This window comes from Neopsephotus bourkii, unplaced genomic scaffold, assembly GCF_033783945.1.
Source record: "Neopsephotus bourkii isolate Nb327-2 ecotype Australia unplaced genomic scaffold, CSIRO-AGI_Nbou_v1 NB_587, whole genome shotgun sequence".
Classification (NCBI taxonomy): Eukaryota; Metazoa; Chordata; class Aves; order Psittaciformes; family Psittacidae; genus Neopsephotus; species Neopsephotus bourkii.
Genome location: NW_026901088.1, coordinates 187,884 through 207,119, shown reverse-complemented (window position 1 = coordinate 207,119; position 19,236 = coordinate 187,884). Strand labels below are relative to the sequence as shown.

Sequence of the window (19,236 nt, the reverse complement as noted above, 5' to 3'; positions counted from 1 at the left end):
GGAAAAAGCGGTCGACTTCGCACCTCAAGACTGCCTCTGGTAAGAAAGAAAGAAGGGTCATTGTAGTGGGTGATTCCATTCTGAAAGGAACAGAGGGCCCGATATGCAGAGTTGACCCTCATCACAGGGAAGTGTGTAGTCTGCCTGGAGCCCGGATCAGGGATATCACCAGGGTGCTCCCCAACCTGGTGCACCTGACAGACTACTACCCGCTGCTGGTCTTCCAGACGGGTGAAGGGGAAGTTGCTTCCCGCAGTCTGAGGGAGATGAAGAAAGACTACAGGGCCTTGGGGCGGATGGTGAAAGACTCTGGGGCTCAGGTGATCTTCTCTTCGCTCCTTCCATCTTCTGTTGATGATGTGGGACTGAATGGGAAAATGCAGTCCATAAACGATTGGCTTCGAGGCTGGTGCTCCAGGCAGGGCTTTGGATTCTTTGATAACGGCTGGTTTTATAGGGCACCGGCCTGGACATTGGCATGTGGGAAAGGTTTATCGCACAGAGGTAAAAGGATGCTGGGGCACGAATTAGCAGGGCTCATTTGGAGAGCTTTAAACTAGATTTGAAGGGGGATGGGGTTGTAGCTGGGCTTGCCTCAGTGGGACAGCGCTCCGGAATTGATGAAGACTGGGAGGCCTCCTGTAATCCTAGGGTGAAATCGGTGTGCTCAGCTCGCTCCCTGAAATGTCTGTACGCCAATGCGCGCAGCATGGGAAATAAGCAGGAGGAGCTAGAAACCTGTGTTAAGTCGGGAGATTATGATCTGGTGGCAATTACAGAGACGTGGTGGGACAGCTCACATGACTGGAATATAGTCATGGAGGGCTATGTCCTTTTCAGGAAAGACAGGCCAGCCAGGCGGGGTGGTGGGGTTGCTCTTTATGTGCGAGAGCAGCTACAATGTGTTGAGTTCTGTCCGGGGACAGATGATGAGCGAGTTGAGAGTCTGTGGGTGAGAATTAAGGGGCAGGCTGGCAGGGGCGATACTGTTGTGGGGGTCTGTTACAGGCCACCGGATCAGGGTGAGGAAGTTGACGAGGCCTTCTACAGGCAGCTGACAGCGGCCTCACAGTCACAGGCCGTGGTCGTCGTGGGGGATTTTAACTTCCCTGATGTTTGCTGGAAGGACTACTCGGCAACCCAGCCGCAGTCCAGGAGGTTCCTCCAGTGTATGGATGATAACTTCCTCATGCAAATGGTGGATGAGCCAACCAGGAGAGGTGCGCTGCTGGATCTCATCCTCACTAACAAGGAGGGTCTGGTTGAAGGAGTGAAGGTTGAGGGCTGCCTTGGTTGCAGCGACCACGAGATGGTAGAATTCAGGATCTTGTGTGGTAGGGTCAGTAGAATAGCAAGTAGAATCGCAACCCTGGACTTTAGCAGGGCAAACTTTGGCCTCTTCAAGCGATTGCTAGGGGAAATCCTGTGGGCTAGGCTGCTTGAAGGGAAAGGGGCCCAAGATAGTTGGTTGACGTTCAAGGACTGCTTTTTCCGAGCTCAAGATCGGAGCATCCCGACACGTAGGAAGTCAAGGAAGAGGGTCAGGATTCCTGCGTGGCTAAATAGGGAATTGCTCGGTATGCTCAAGTGGAAGAGGAGAGTTTACAGGTCATGGAAAGAAGGGCTGGGCACTTGGGAAGAATATAAGGCTGCTGCTAGAGGATGTAGGAAAGCTGCTAGGATGACTAAGGCCTCCTTGGAATTAAAGCTGGCGAGAGTGGTCAAGGACAGCAGAAAGAGCTTTTTCATATACATGGCAGGTAAAACTAACACCAGAGGCAATGTAGGCCCACTGATGAACGGGACGGGTGCCCTGGTGACAGAAGATACAGAGATGGCAGAGTTACTGAATGACTTCTTTGTCTCTGTCTACTCTGCCGGAGGCAGTCCTGAAGAGCCCTGTACCGCTGAGACCTCGGATGAAGATAGGTCAACGGAGCGGTCTGCCTTAGTCGATGAGGAATGGGTTAAAGACCAGTTGAGCAATCTGGATATCCATAAATCCATGGGTCCAGATGGGATGCACCCGCGGGTGCTGAGGGAACTGGCTGAGGTCATTGCTAGACCGCTCTCCATCATCTTTACCAAGTCTTGGGAAACGGGAGAGGTGCCTGAGGACTGGAGGAAAGCAAATGTCACTCCTGTCTTCAAAAAGGGCAAGAAGGAGGACCCGGGTAACTATAGACCGGTTAGCCTCACCTCCATTCCTGGGAAAGTGATGGAACACCTTATCCTTGGTGCCATCTTAAGGCATATCAAGGATAAGAGGGTTATGAGGGGCAGTCAACATGGCTTCACCAAGGGGAAGTCATGCTTGACCAATCTCGTAGCCTTTTATGAGTAAATAACACGGTGGATGGATGATGGCAGAGCGGTGGATGTGGTCTACCTTGACTTCAGCAAAGCGTTTGACACAGTCTCCCACAGCATCCTTGCGGCTAAATTGAGGAAGTGTGGTCTGGATGATCGGGTAGTGAGGTGGACTGTGAACTGGCTGAAGGAGAGAAGCCAGAGAGTTGTAGTCTATGGGGCGGAGTCTAGTTGGAGGCCTGTATCTAGTGGAGTGCCTCAAGGGTCGGTACTGGGACCAGTATTATTTAATATATTCATCAACGATTTAGATGAGGGAATTGAGTGTACTATCAGCAAGTTTGCTGATGACACTAAGCTGGGAGGGGTGGCCGACACGCCAGAAGGCTGTGCTGCCATCCAGAGGGACCTGGACAGGCTGGAGAGCTGGGCGGGGAATAACTTGATGAAATATAACAAGGGAAAGTGTAGAGTCCTGCATCTGGGCAGGAACAACCCCAGGTTCCAGTATAGGCTGGGGAACGACCTGTTAGAGAGCAGTGTAGGGGAGAGGGACCTGGGGGTCCTGGTGGACGACAGGGTGACCATGAGCCGACACTGTGCCCTTGTGGCCAAGAAGGCCAATGGCATCCTGGGTTGTATTAGAAGGGGGGTGGTTAGTAGGTCGAGAGAGGTCCTCCTTCCCCTCTACTCTGCCCTGGTGAGACCTCATCTGGAATATTGTGTCCAGTTCTGGGCCCCTCAGTTTAAAAAGGACAGGGACCTGCTGGAGAGAGTCCAGCGCAGGGCAACTAAGATGATTAAGGGAGTGGAGCATCTCCCTTATGAGGAAAGACTGAGGGAGCTGGGTCTCTATAGTTTGGAGAAGAGGAGATTAAGGGGTGACCTTATTAGTGTATATAAATATATAAAGGGGGAGTGTCACGAGGATGGAGCCAGGCTCTTCTCAGTGGCAAACAATGAAAGGACAAGGGGAAATGGGTACAAATTGGAACACAAGAGGTTCCACTTAAACCTGAGAAGAAACTTCTTCTCAGTGAGGGTGACGGAACACTGGAACAGGCTGCCCAGGGAGGTTGTGGAATCTCCTTCTTTGGAGACATTCAAGACCCGCCTGGACACGTTCCTGTGTAACCTTATCTAGGTGTTCCTGCTCCGGCAGGGGGATTGGACTAGATGATCTTTTGAGGTCCCTTCCAATCTCTAACATACTGTGATACTGTGAACCTCAGTTACCAGAGTGGCAATGAGCCAACTTCAATCAGCTCAAAATGGGCTGGAAGGAGCATAGGCACATTTAATGCTAAAACCACCTGCACAAACCCATGTGTGTGATGTGGTTACCAAAACCAAGGGATGGAGATTCAGATAGACTTCTCTAAGCTTTTCTTTTTTTTTAATTTCTTTTTTGTAAGTTCTGTGTTATTTTTATTAAATTGGCATAAATAGCAGAGGCCCATGGTTGAACAAAACTATTTCATTTCATCTGAAGATTAAGATGAAGCACAAAGGCTAGCAGGGCTGTTTATGGATGAGTGATTTTGTATAAGTTTAATTTTATGATGATTGTGGACAGTGCACACCTTGTCTTTTTTTCCTAACATAGATGGCTGAGAATAACCACACCACTATTTTAACCACACCAAGTAGACCTACTCTGAGTAAATTAATCATTTACTACTTGGCAAATATAATTTACTAAATGTCTAATCAAGCTTGAAGTTAGTGTTTCTTTTGACAAAATGAAACTAACTTTCTTTACTTTGTAGGAGTTTTGTGTTTGTACTTTCTGTTCACTTGTGATAAGAGACGTCAAAATTGAAAATGTTGTAAACGTCCCTAAAATACTCTAGTAGTTTGTCTCACCTATGGCTATGGGTGACAAACTGCAGAGACAAGGAATTCAACATATTCCTCCTTTCAGTTCCTTGGATTTTTGCTGTAATTGCTATCAAGGATGTAGAATTGCCAGTATTGCAGGTGCTGGATTTCATGGTGTGAATGATTATGGGCAGCAGCCTGGATCCAGGCCAAAGAAGTCGTTTCATGATTGCTGTGAAAAAGTCTTCAGAGGGAAAGAGCTTTGAATTGCTCTCAGCTTCGATGAGTTTTACACAGATGTTATAAATGTGGAGAACTCATTACCTTGATTAATTCCTGGCCATCCAGATCCTGGTCAGTAATGTAGTTTTGTAAAAGATATTTCCTAGTTTTCAAGTAAGCTTCAATAAAGATTCTAGAAATAGTCTACACCAGTGATGCAAGAGAAGAACTATTACATGCTTACCATCTATTCTTCTACAGAGGTGGCTTCCCAGCATATTGAAAATTTCCAAGGAATTAAGTGGATTGGTTAGGCAGACCTGAAGAGCCTGAATTAATTCACTGGTTAGAGAATTTGAACACTGCTGATGTGGAATAGTACAGCCAGCACCGTAAAGGTATGTCTGACCAGCCTGAACATACCAAGTCCTTAATGTCATACTTTTTCAGGCCCTTGTGCTCTTCATTTAAATTACCTGTGGTGTCAATTAGTGGTAATTAATATATGTATGGAACGATGGATTTGATGAAATCTAATGTGTTTTAAGGAGTTAGTATTAAAAGCAGGTGTTTGGTGTTCTGTGTTAATTACCAAGATAGTTCTTTTAAATATACAGTTTTAAAACCAGGAGTTTAAAAGCTATTTATTTTCATTCTGTGCATTGATGTCCGTGTGTAGGTGTGTGTGCAACAGGGCTCAAGCATGTTCTCTGCTCTCCAGGACATTTATTGACACACTTTTAGTTCTGACACAGGAAAGGTACACCTGGGCATTGCTGCCCACTATGCTGGTGTCCTGGGTTCAGCAGTAGCAGTCATTTTTCTCCTACTTGGTAGCTGGTGCAATGCTGTGTTTTGACTTTCAGCCTGGGAACAGAGCTGATAACAATGATGTTTTGGTTTGGCCAAGGACTTTGCGAGCCTCATGCTCTGCCAGGGAGAAGGGGAAGCCAGGAAGAAGCAGAGACAGGACAACTGACCCAAACTGACCAAAGAGGTATTCCATACCACAGAACGTCATGCCCAGGAGGTAACGGAGAGTTACCCGGAAGGGCTAGGGGGACTACGGGGTTGGAGGAGGTGTCAGTCAGTGCTTGGTCATGGTGGAGGGGGGGGCGAGTTATCTGTCGGCTGGTGGTGAGGTGTTGTATTCTCTTCCCTTGTTATTTCCTTTATCATTATTATTACTGGTGGTAGCGGTGGTGATTTGTGTTATACCTTAGTTACTAAACTCTTCTTATCTCAACCCATGGGAATTGCATTTCTTTTTGATTCTCCTCTCCTTCCCTCTGGGAATAGGGTGAGGGCAAGAAGGGGGGGAGTGAGTGAAAAGCCGTCTGGCTGGGTTTAAACCATGACAGCTGGGATCACAGGGAATGGAAGGAAAAGCTTTTCAGCCCTTCCAGCAACCCATATATCTACTGGAGCAGTACAAGCTACAAGTCCAAATCTGACCTTAAGTGCATAATATTTGGAACAAGGGGATTCATTAATATGTTGTACAACTGTATGAATTCAGCTGAGAATAGAGCCCCTAATTGGTTAAGATTTCACAAATAAGTGCTCATAAAGTGATTCAGAAAAAAAGTAACTGGGCATCAAGACACACTCTTAGAATTATAGTCTCTGCATATAGCCTGAAATTTTCCATTTTCAACAACTGGAGCACTATTTAAATTAATAAAATGAAAGAGACCAGATTTCTCCCAAGGATAGTAAATATCAGCAACTTCAACATGAGAAAAATTGCTTCACGCAACTCCTTGCTGAACATACTAATTCTGCCATTCCTTTCTTCTGATTTTTGGTTTCAGACAGGTAAATTAAAATTTATTTCCTTTGCATTCTTTTAGATTGGAATCCCAAGTGTGAAAAAGTTAGATATATCTGAACTCTGTATTTCTTAAGGGAATTAATTAGGGGAAAAATACATAAAATTCAGTTCAAGTGCAATGTTTTCAAGATAACCCACACATTAGGATGGCTTTCTTTGGCTTTTATGGCTACTTGCTTACCTCTGGGGTCAGTGCATTGTTATCTGACATCTGACTCGACAGCAAAATATGTGTGAAACCATCTTCTTTCCGGACTACAATGTCCCGGAACCGGCAGTTACTTTCGTTTTGACGCATGCTGTATCTTAGTCTCTTATCAAAGACATAATCTTTCTCCCTGTCTAGTTTCCTTTTCACAGTGCTATGCAGATTCAAGCTTCCATTGGCCACAGAAGAACCTTTCAGACAGAAAGAATCAAAGCACAATTATGTCTCAATCTTCAAAAAATTTGAGCAATACTTTCTATTGACTTAAACACAGCTCAGTATTTACAGTAGCCTCTGCATGATAAATTTGATAAATAAAAAATGTGCCTGGGTAGTCAAATATGGCCTCAAGCCATTCTTACTATATTCCAATATACAGTACTTTTTTTTCTCTCATCAGACAACCTCTAGATCCAGTGAACTCTATAGCACGTAGGACTGGTACTGTTAATGGGATTCAGTTCGGCTTTGAAAAATTGCTTTAAAAAGCAATTGTATCATAGACTTTCATATGAATTTGGGGTGATCAGCTCTGGACAAACTTGACAGGTTTAGTCCAAATCCCATCTTTCAAAGGTACATCTTCTTCCTTTTATGGTGACCAAAATGTCATTATCAGTTTCAAATGATAACCTGAATACAAAGTTATGGCACATCTCTATATGTCAGTAAATTAGGGGACTTCCTACTAAGCTGACACAACTGGCATTCTGTTCCACTTACCCTTGTGGGTAGTGTTAGAAGCAGCAGTTGGCCATCCTCTGCCCTCACCCCAAGCTTCTGCTCATTACATTTACAGTCAAAAGTAGTTACTTTTGACTAATGGGTATGATATTGGACTTTGTACATATAAAATATTAGTGCTGATGCCATTTTTGGAAGGTACCCAGCAGTATGGAAAAAAGGGAACTATGACAAGGAAGATACAATCCCTCCTTAAAAATGAATGAGAACAATAGTACGTCAATTTTAAAGAGAATTTATTCTGAATTATGCTGTGTATGAGCTGTAAACTACTACTTTGCTTACATTTACAGTTCCTCAGTAATAGGCAATATATGATTATTGGTAACAATGCTGAGCTGGAGCGTTGAAAATATCTTTACAAGATTTTTATGCAATGCTCTTTTTCTAATTACAGATGTTTCATGCTATTGCCATGAAAAATAAAGCAGAGGCAGGTCGCTGAGGAAGAGTTTAAAGTCACTCTGTTCATTAAAATAGTTTTGATGAAGAAAATTAACTCTATCCCAGCCAAAACCAGCACATTCTCCAAATCTCTTGTTTAAACAGATATAATTCCAAAATATGCTATTTTTAAGAAACACCTTTGTTTGTTCTGTTCTTTACTCCTGACAAAGCTGACCTGTTGCAGCTTCTGGTATCAAATAGCCAAGAATTTTTAAAGGGCAGATTACATGAATATTAGAACATAGATTTAAATTTTATAGCTTAAATGACCAGTATCCAAGTAAAAAATCTCTTTTGGAATAGGAATGAATGGTGAATTCATAACGGATGACTCTAAACCAAAATCACTTACCCTCATTTTAGATTAGCTAAACTTGATGTTTACGTAGGTACCTGAAGTGTCTGATACCTTTCAGTTGGCAATGGACTGTGGAATTGCCTGTATATACACTGCAGTTACGATATCTGATGATAAAATATGTGCATCATTTGTCCTCATCATATAACATGTGCATGTGTGTACACATGTATTTACACACAGAAATGCATGTTTGTTAAAAAGTCTGTTATTTCAGTCAATCAATCATAAAACTCTTTTTCATTGTTAAATTAAGAGGTACCATCTAAAGCACCGCCTGTACTACAGTGAATAGAGGATGCAACTTGTGCAATGCAAACACTGACAAATGACATCAGATCATCAATTTGAAAAAACTTTCATTTGAAGCCAGCACAATTTGAAATTTGTTTTCAGTTATCTACAAGTATAGAAATCACAATGTACTTGAATTTTTTAAATTATGAATAATTTCTTATGGCATTGTCGTGGTTTAAACCCAGCCAGACAGCTTGTTCACTCACTCCCCCCCTTCTTGCCCTCCCCCTACTCCCGGAGGGATGGAGAGGAGAATTGAAAAGAATGCAACTCCCACGGGTTGAGATAAGAATAGTTTAGTAACTAAGGTATAACATAAATCACTACTGCTACCACCAATAATAATAATGATAAAGGAAATAACAAGGGAAGAGAATACAACACCTCACCACCAGCTGACCGATAACTCGCCCCCCGCCAGACAAGGTGGTTGGTGACAGCCAGCATGCCTTCAACTAAAGGGAAATCCTGCCTGACCAATTTAGTGGCCTTCTATGATGGGGCTACGGAGCTAATGGACAGGGGCAGAGCAGTTGACGACATCTACCTGGACTTGTGCAAAGCATTCGACATCCTGATCTCTAAATTGGAGAGACATCAGTTTGAGAGATGGACCACTCGGTGCATAAAAAATTAGCTGGATGGCCACATGGAAAGAGTTGTGGTCAATGGCTCAGTGTCCAGCTGGAGACCTGTAATGAGTGGTGTCCCTCAGGGATCGGTGTTGAGACCGATCTTCTTCAAAATCTTCATCAGTGATATGGACAGAGGGATCGAGTGTGCCCTCAGCAAGTTTGCCAATGACACCAAGCTGTGTGGTTTGGTTGATATGCTGGAGGGAAGGGATGCCATCCAGAGGGACCCTGACACACTTCTGAGGTGGCTGATGCCAACCTTACGAAGTTTAACCATGCCAAGTGCAAGGTCCTGCACCTAGGTCAGAGCAATCCCAGGCACAGCAATAGGCTGGGCAGAGAAGAGATTCAGAGCAGCTCTGTGGAGGAGGATTTGGGGGTGTTGGTTGATGAGAAAATGAACATGAGTCAGCAGTGTGCGCTTGCAGCCTAGAAAGCCAAACGTATACTGGGCTGCATCAAAAGGAGCATGACCAGCAGGTCCAAGGAGGTGATCCTGCCCCTCTACTCTGCTCTTGTGAGACCTCACTTCCAGTATTGTGTTCAGTTCTGGTGTCCTCAACATAAAAAAAAGCATGGATCTGTTGGAACAAGTCCAGAGGAGGGCCATGAGGATGATCAGGGGGCTGGAGCAGCCTCCCCTATGAAGATGATAGGCTGAGAAAGTTGGGGCTGTTCAGCCTGGAGAGAGAAGGCTGCTTGGAGAGCTCATAGCAGCCTTTCAGTATCTGAAGGGAGCCTATAAAAGTGGTGGGGAGGGACTCTTCTGTAGGGCCTGTAGGGCCTGAACCCAGGTGCCCTGGGTTCAACAGTAGCAGTCATTTTTCTCCTTAGTAGCTGGTGCAGTGCTGTGGTCTTGACTCTCAGCCTGGGGAGAATGCTGATAACACCAGTATTTTCAGTTCTTGCTAAGTAATGTTTACTCTGACCAAGGACTTTCTTAGTCTCATGCTATGCCAGGGAGGAGGGGAAGCCGGGAGGGAGCGGGGACAGGACACCTGACCCAAATGAGATAAAGGGGTATTCCATACCATAGCATGTCATGCCCAGTATGTAAACTGGGAGCAGTTACCTGGAAGGGCTAGAACACTGCTCAGGTCAGGATGGGTATCAGTCGGCGAGTGATGAGCAGTTTTATTCTCTTCCCTTGTTATTTCTCTTATCATTATTATTACTGGTGGTAGCAATAGTATTGTGTTATACCTTAGTTACTGGACTGTTCTTATCTCAACCAGTGGGAGTTACATTCTTTCGATTCTCCTCCCCATCCCTCCGGGAGCAGGGGGAGGAAGGAGGAGTGGGCAGTGACCAAGCGTCTGTGTGGTTCTGTGTTTCTGGATTGGCTTAAACCACGACAGTTCCTTGTGGCACCCAATGTGGAGCACAAAGTGTTGAGATAACGACAGATCTGACCAGAATGTGTCTCATCATATTTGTGATAAGCATTTATTGTTTTTGGATTAATAGTCACTCATCACAATGCTGATTTATTGGCTCTCAAAGTTGTTGCTGTTGATCTCAGAGTTTCAGCATGTCTTACCTTACATACAGCCGCTATTTGCTATTTTAGTGCTTATCAGCTGGGGGCCTTGGGCTAAGGTTCTTGCTTCACTGTACTTTATGTACATTTTTTTTAACTCATTGATTATGAAACTGATCTAGCTTGTGTTCCCAGTGTGGTCATCACCTCTATACTTTGGGAGGTATATAATGGAAGTGTTAAGCAATTACACATCTTTTGTTTCCTCCTTGGGTGGTCAACCTACGAAAGAGACATTCGCTTACGTTCTCAGCTCCCCCACTAGAATATTTACAGCATCATTTGAGAGTTGTGAAGGTTTTGAATGGCCTTTGGGTACCCTTGACACCTGCCTGCTGATTGTGATGGGGATCACCATGGTGGCACACGTACAGAGTGTGTTTTACCCATGACCATTTCGTCTGATCTCTAAAGTTAAGCAGAGTCGTGTCTGCATCTTGTCTAGGGTTAGAAGACAATATAGGAGGACCAGGAGATTTTCCCAAAGGCTGGACAGTCATGAGTGGCAGGGTGTGTGGGATAGTATGGGCAAGTATCTAGGCTAGTGGGCCCTTCCAGTGCTTTGGAACTTCACCACTGAACAAGTGCAAAATCCGGAAAAATTTGTAAAACAAATTGACAAATTGTTGGGGAATTGACAAAACAATTGCAAAAGAGAAACCATCCCTCAGCCTTTGGAGGTGGCTCTTGGCAGCTGTGAAAGAAAGGTTTCTGTACAAGGATGATGTTATGAGTCATTTGGCCAAATGGACTACTCTAGAGAAAGGCATCCAGTCTCTGAGGGAATCAGCCATTGTAGAGATGATCTATTGCAGGCAGATGCCAGGAATGCACCCATAGATCCAGATGATGTCTAATGTACACGACCAATGTGGCAGAAATTTACAGGGAATGCACCATCATCATATGCCCACTCACTGGCAACAGTAACCTGGAATGACGTAGTACCACCAACAGTGGATGAGATGATTCATAAACTCCGAGAGTTCGAAGAAAATCTCACCCCTTCCATCATTTCAGCCGTGGAAAAACTGTCCCAGGATCTCAAACAATTGAGAGACGATTTATCCAATCTATCCACCCCCACAAAGGTTAATGGGTTCAAACTTAAACAGGGGAAGTTTAGACTGGATATAAGGAAGAAGTTCTTTACTGTAAGGGTGGTGAGGCACTGGAATGGATTGCCCAGGGAAGTTGTGAATGCTCCATCCCTGGTGGTGTTCAAGGCCAGGTTGGACAGAGCCTTGGGTGACATGGTTTAGTGTGAGTTGTCCCTGGGGTTGGAACTAGATGATCTTAAGGTCCTTTCCAACCCTAAGTATTCTGTGACTCTGTGAAAAATGTGAACTGGTAACAGTAAAGCAGATTAAACACATAATGAAAAGAATCATACATATAGCTGTGTTCTAAATTAAATGTAACCAGCAAGGGAAAAAAACTTCAGAGCAACTGTGTATCACTCAATGAAAACTTTTATCCAGTGTGCAAAAGCAGAAAAAATAATTCTCAAGAGGTCGAATTGCCACTGTGTCATTAAGCAGTAGGAAATAATTTGTAACAGCTCCTGCTGTTTTTAAAAGTTATTAAAAAAACCTCCATGCACCAAAGGCACAAAAGGATACTGAAAAGTACCAGGAACCTGGAAAGACCTCCACGTGATCAGTAGGCTAAAAAGGCTGGAGCTGCCTACTGACTGACAGGTCATCTTCCACTTTATCCCTTTTTCTAGGACAAGAGCTTATGCAATGAAAGTGAAGGTCAAAAAAACCCAAACAAACCCCGAAACCCAAAACCCTGATCAAATTAAATGTGCATTTCATTGTGTTAACTTCTGGGGGCTTTCAATTTGGTAGGATTAAAAAATAATAATAAAAATTGGACACATAGATAATGAGAAGCTACTCAGTTGCATTAAGATGAATAGTATTTATGCAGAACATAAACCTTTATTCCTTGAGAACTAAGACAATCAGCAACCATGAAGATTAGAAAGAAATTTCTCCTATTTCTTCTCATTCACTTCAGGGCTTTTTTTACCTTTCTATAAAGTATGTCTCGTGACATATATCCAGTCACTGTAAGAGACAAGGACCTCCTGGCAGTTCTGAGTACTCTTGAATATGACAAGCATTAGTACTGAGGAACTTGAATGTTACTCATCCATATTTACCCAGATACTTTAGCCAGAGTGGTATTAATTCTGTTTTTAAAATAATCCTGATCTTTGGAGACCATTGTGTCTGAGCACACATAACTGAGAAGTGATTTGTTACTTGGCAATACACAAAACCAAGTTGCAGTTTTATACATTACTCAGTCATCATTCCTACTCCGTGCCTCGTCATCATTTCCCCACAAGGGCTTTCTACTGCAAAGGCATGGAACAAAGTCCATACTGCTTCATGTAACTCCATGAGAAATGGAAGGAGAGAAGCCAACTGATATAAAATGGTGTAATATATGGGGAGTGTGAAACTTATTTATGTGCTTCTCATCATACCACTTGTGTAGCATGACAATGATTTTTTCATGAGTGGGCTCTCTATTTGCAGTTGTTGCAATTAACACCCCCCCACCCCCAAGACTGCAGTTGTTTAAATCACATACCAATTCCATTCACAACAGGTGAATTGTTACTAACTTCCAACATGCTGGGCAAATTTTGTTCTCCTTCATGATCATTTAAATCCACATTGTGCTGTTGTGAGACATTCCCGAAATGTCTAGAATCCTTTTCATGACTGCCATCTCCATTCTGCAGACCATTATATGACTTTTTCAGTGGCATAATCTGTAAACCACTGGGAGTAGTTCGGTAAGTCACAGTATTAGCAGCCCTGTCATTAGCAGATGCTGGCTTTGCTGTGTATCCTCTTTTCTGTTTTTGAAGAGATGGATTAATTCTCTTCCTTTTGTGTGTTGACCCTTTAGACTTCCCAGTTTCAGAAGGTCTATGTGATATTTTCTCAAGAGATGACCCTCGGCTTTCCTGTAAAAATTTTTGAGTGCTGCCCTGTTTCCCATGTCTTGATCGCTTTTCTCTAGTAACATGTAGTACATTGAACTCATCAATAAATTCCTCACAATGTAGTAGATGATGTTCAGGTTCCCAGGTGTCTTCATTGCTTCTGTAGCCTTTCCACCTGATGAGATACTCCCATTTGCCCTTCTTGTTCTTCCTTTTGTCTACAATCCTCTCTACCTAAAAGAAAAATACAAACATATTATATTAGAAAAAATAATAGTTTGGACATGGAAATTATGTTCTTCATTTACAGCTAGGAAGGCCTCCTTGACACTACAAAGGTGCAGTAGTGTTCATGAGATTCTCTGAAAATATTGTGCTGAAAATATGATCTGGCTCTGACATGGAAAGCTCAGCCAGGGTAGCCAAAATGTAGTGACCTATTTCAGAGATTTAAATTCACCTTATTGTCATAAGATGCTCCCCAACATTACATTCCCATTGGATCTTATATAGACTATGCTGATTGATGATGAGAAGCTACTTGGTGTATAAACTGCTTGACACAACGTTTAGGAATCAGTGTTACATGTTTCTGTTCAACAGAAATTCCCATGAACAGACCTGGCAATACAGGAGAGGAATGAAGAGAGCAAAGCCATTTCCCCTTCTGAAAACATTAAGATGAAACATAAAACACCTGATCAAATCTGATCTGGGAACCTGCAATAGCCACAATGTGAATTAACAAGAGAGAGACTGAAGATCATTTATGAAAAGCATTAATTTGTAAATCTGGTTGTAAAAATTAGACTATTAAGCTACCTCTTCTTTGAAAGAGCTAAAACAAGCATCTTTTGCAATATTGCCAGTTACCGATCACTCTCCTGAATCCACACATGCATTATGTCCCTATAAACATCCCCATACCCATTTCTTATGAGTGCAATATTTTAGTAAATCCACAAAATTTGTGAGTGCACCTATTTAAAAAAAGAAAAGGCAAATAAAAGGCATAAAGGCAGGATTTTTTATAGAAGTAATGAATTTCATGAACCTATGCTAGAGAAATGTCAGTTTAAGGAACATTTCTGCAACAAGGGATAAGGGACTATATTGGGACTGCAAGCTGAATGTGAATTAACAGTATCGTGCTGCTGTGGAAAACAGCCTGTACAACTGAATAAATCTTTGTGCCATCTCAGCACTGGCAAAATCTCAACTAGAGGGAGAGTGCATATGAAAACCCAAGTACAATCAGTGGACAGAAAGTCATGGGTTTAAATTAGAATCATAGAATCATAGAATAGTTAGGGTTGGAAAGGACCTCAAGATCATCAAGCTCCAACCCCCCTGCCATGGGCAGGGACACCTCACTCTAAAACATATTACCCAAGGCCTCATCCAACCTGGCCTTGAACACTGCCAGGGATGAAGCATTCACAACCTCTCTGGACAACCTATTCCAGTGCCTCACCACCCTGACAGGAAAGAATTTCCTCCTTATATCCAATCTAAACTTCCCCTGTTTAAGTTTTAACCCATTACCCCTTGTCCTATCACTACAGTCCTTATTGAAGAGTCCATCCCCAGCATCCCTATAGGCCCCCTTCAGATACTGGAAGGCTGGTATGAGGTCTCCACGCAGCCTTCTCTTCTCCAGGCTGAACAGCCCCAACTTTCTCAGCCGATCTTCATATGGGAGGTGCTCCAGTCCCCTGATCATTCTCGTGGCCCTCCTCTGGACTTGTTCCAACAGATCCATGTCCCTTTTATGTTGAGGACACCAGAACTGTACACAATACTCCAGGTGAGGTCTCACGAGAGCAGAATAAAGGGGCAGGATCACCTCCTTTGACCTGCTGGTCACGCTCCTTTTGATGCAGCCCAGGATACGGTTGGCTTTCTGGTCTGTGAGCGCACACTTACCAATCATGTTCATTTTCTCATTGATCAGAACCCCCAAGTCCTTCTCTGCAGGGCTGCTCTTAATCTCTTCTCTGCCCAAGCTGTTGCTGTGCCTGGGATTGCTATGACCCACGTGTAGGACCTTGCACTTGCCATGGTTAAACTTCATGAGGTTGGCATCAGCCCACCTCACAAGCATGTCAAGGTCCCTCTGGATGGCATTCCGTCCCTCCAGCATATCAACCAAACCACACAGCTTGGTGTCATCGGCAAACTTGCTGAGGGCACACTCAATCCTACTGTCCATGTCAGCGACGAAGATGTTAAACAAGACCGGTCCTAACACCGATCCCTGAGGGACACCACTCATTACTGGTCTCCAGCTGGACATTGAGCCATTGACCACAACTCTTTGTGTGTGGCCATCCAGCCAGTTCTTTATCCACCAAGTGATCCATCCATCAAATTGATGTCTCTCCAATTTAGAGACAAGGATGTTGTGTGGGACAGTGTTGAATGCTTTACACAAGTCCAGGTAGATGATATCAACTGCTCTACTGCTGTACATCAGTTCTTTAGCCCCATCGTAGAAGGTCACCAAATTGGTCAGGCAGGATTTCCCCTTAGATAAGCCATGCTGGCTGTCACCAAGCACCTTGATGTTTTTCATGTGCCTTAGCATGCCTTCCAGGAGAATCTGCTCCAAGATTTTGCAAGGCACAGAGGTGAGACTGACTGGTCTGTAATTGCCTGGGTCATCCATTTTCCCCTTCTTGAAAATGGGGTTTATATTTCCCTTTTTCCAGGCATCGGGAATGTCACCTGACTGCCATGATTTTTCAAATATGATGGCCAGTGGCTTAGCAACTTCATTTGCCAGCTCCTTCAGGACCCGCGGATGGATTTCATCAGGTCCCATGGACTTGTGCACGTTCAGATTTTTAAGATAGTCTCGAACCAGATCCTTTCCTACAGTGGGCCCAAGGTCTTCATTCACACAGTCCCTGCATCTACCTTCCAAGACTTGTCTGGTGCGGTCAGAGCCTTTGCTGTTGAAGACTCAGTCAAAGAAGTCATTCGGAACCTCAGCCTTCTCCAAATCCTGTGTAGCTAGCTCTCCCAAGAGGTTCCTGAGGGGGCCTACTTTGTCCCTAGTCTGTTTTTTATTTGCTATGTACCTGTAGAATAGAATAGTTAGGGTTGGAAAGGACCTTAAGATCATCTAGTTCCAACCCTCCTGCCATGGGCAGGGACAATTCACACTAAACCATGTCACCCAAGGCCTTGTCCAACCTGGCCTTGATCACCACCAGGGATGGAGCATTCAGAACTTCCCTGTGCAACCAGTTCCAGTGCTTCACCACCCTTACAGTAAAGAACTTTTTCCTTATATCCAGTCTAAACTTCCCCTGTTTAAGTTTTAATCTGTTACCCCTTGTCCTATCACTACAGTCCCTAATGAAAAGTCCCTCCCCCGCATCCCTATAGCCCCCCTTCAGATGATAAGAGAAATAACAACTGAGTAGAATACAACTGCTCACCACCCACCTACCGACATCCAGTCCAACCCGAGCAGTGATCTAGCCCTTCCAGGTAACTGCCCCCAGTTTATATGGTGGGCATGCCGTGCTGTGGTATGGAATACCTCTTTGACTAGTTTGGGTCAGGTGTCCTGTCTCTGCTTCCTCCTGGCTTCCCCTCCTCCCTGGCAGAGCATGGGAATCAGAATGTCCTTGGGCAGAGCAAACATTACATAGCAACAGCGAAAAACATCGGTGTTATCAGTGTTGTTCCCAGGCTGAAAGTGAAAACCAGGACACTGCACCAGCTAATAAGGAGAAAAATGGCTGCTACTGCTGAACCCAGGACATGGAGTTACATGGTAGGTCAAAATGAAAGCAAAAGGGATAGGTAGTCAGAAGAATGACAGGGAAGACATTCCTCATCTAAATTATTTGCAGGCAGGATATCAAATGCTGTCTTCACAAGATGTTCAGTGAATGCCCTCTTAATGTCAAGAAGACACTGCTTTTTTATTCATAGAATCATAGAATGGTTAGGGTTGGAAAGAACCTTAAGATCTAGTTCCAACTCCCTGCCATGGCCAGGGATGCCTCACCCTAGACCGTGTTGCCCAAGGCTTTGTCCAACCAGGTCATCAACACTGCCAGGGATGGAGCATTTACCACTTCTTTGGGCAACCTGCTCTGTTGCCTCACCACCCTCACAGTAAAGAACTTCTTCTTTATATCTAACCTGAACTTCCTCTGTTTAAGCCCATTACCCCTTGTCTTATCACTATGGTCCCTGAGGAAGAGTCCCTCCCCAGCATTCTTACAGGCCCCCTTCAGATATTGGAAGGCTGCTATGAAGTTGCCACGCAGCTCCTCTTCTCCAGGCTGAAAAGCCCCAACTTTCTTAGCCTGTCTTTGGAGGGGAAGTGCTCTAGCCCCCGTATTGTCCTTGTGGTCCTCCTCTGGACTTATTCCAACAGCTTCATGTCCTTCTTAAGTTGAGGACACCAGAACTACACACAGTACTCCTCTTTTCTCTTTTTAAGCATATGATTTTTTAATTTTCGACAATCTTCTTAGAATCAGATGAGGTGTTAAACTTGCTAGGGAAATCCTGAGAGTTTTGCATTTCCACTGGAAAAAGCCCATAGCCTCATATTATCATGGTTGCAAACCGCTGAGTTAGGCATATGTGTCCTCCAACACATGTATGAAAACTTACAACATAACAAATAAATGCCATAAAAACTCCTGCTGCTCCCTTGATGTAAGCCTGCATCTTTGATCCTCCTCTCCTGACAAGCAGCAGCACTGCAGAGGCTTTCTGCTACATGATTTAGTAGTCCAGGTTTATATAGAAAACCAGAAGCACACTGCAATTTAGTTGTATTTTACACTAGTGATGCAGCAATTACATTAGAAATTACTGCTGGAAGTGTTGTTTTCACTTTCCCAAAACTCTTCTAAATGCTGGGCGTTTCACACGTGTAAGTACACTCTGTTTATTACCTTTCCTGGCATCCATGTATTTTGAAGAATATGAAAGATAAGCCATGCTCCGTCCTTATGCAACATGATTTCCTCTTTGTGTAAGGGGTCTTCTGGCAGAAAGAGCTTGCCTTATTACAGTTTAGATCAAATGAAGGCTGATAGCCTGCAGATAAACTGTCAATCACAGCCTCCATGGAGACTCCTATCTCTTTTGACCTTACGTCCATTTTCTTGGAAGTCCCACCTTTCTCTGAAACTCAATCTCATTGAAATGGAAATTCAGGTCTGGTATCTCAGTTCTTCTTTTCTGGATCTTTTGCAAACTGCCCTGGTGCCACATCTCCAGTTCCACACAAGGGCTATGGTTCCCCCCTTGATGCCATCTGTCCCTGTTGCTGACTCTACTAACAAATACCATTTTTGTGCCCTTTGTCTCCTCTCATTTTATTTATGTCAGCTTTCTCCTGGTCAGAACTTACAGTGCTCACATCCCCTGGTCTGTTAAAGCCATTTCCTTCTCCCACTATAAATTTAAGGGAGAAATGTAAATCACTTTCTTTTATTAGGATATTTCAGTGGATGTGTGTAAATAATACCTGTGGAAGAAGTGCCACATCATTGTGTTTTTTTGGAGCAAACAGGAATAATAACATACACAAGAAGTTTGCACTGGCCTTTTTGTATAGACTGCCCTTTGGGAAAGGACTGGAAAAGGAAAATTGACAAATGACACAGGGATCAGAAAGGGACTTCCTTGTCATCATGTGTAGTCCCTGTCACTGTAGGCAATTCCATCGTATAAACCCTTTCATATGGGAAATGTTCATGATACAGAACATATTTCTGCCTGGGCTTATTGTTGATAGATTTCACAGCAAACAGCTGTTCAGTCTTAAATGTAATGATTTTGCAAAAAATATTTTAGGTTTTCATTTGGAAAGC

At 43.7% G+C, this 19,236-nt stretch overlaps 1 protein-coding gene and 2 long non-coding RNA genes across 3 annotated transcripts in view; 1 reads left to right on the top strand and 2 right to left on the bottom strand.

The window, feature by feature from the left end:
* Window positions 1-19,236, bottom strand: part of LOC133211244 (uncharacterized) — a 229,312-nt gene that overhangs the window by 67,447 nt on the left and 142,629 nt on the right. The gene's annotated exons all lie outside the window — the stretch shown is intronic.
* LOC133211243 (uncharacterized) overlaps window positions 1-19,236 on the top strand; it is a 172,985-nt gene that overhangs the window by 67,943 nt on the left and 85,806 nt on the right. The gene's annotated exons all lie outside the window — the stretch shown is intronic.
* Window positions 6,330-19,236, bottom strand: part of LOC133211242 (chromodomain Y-like protein 2) — a 41,244-nt gene continuing 28,337 nt past the window's right edge. Inside the window, exons 2-3 of the mRNA XM_061351439.1 lie at window positions 13,024-13,618; window positions 6,330-6,586 (exon numbers count right to left, since the gene is read on the bottom strand). Coding sequence (XP_061207423.1) covers window positions 6,357-6,586; window positions 13,024-13,618 — 825 coding nt within the window. The 3' untranslated portion in view covers window positions 6,330-6,356. The remainder of the gene's footprint in view (window positions 6,587-13,023; window positions 13,619-19,236) is intronic.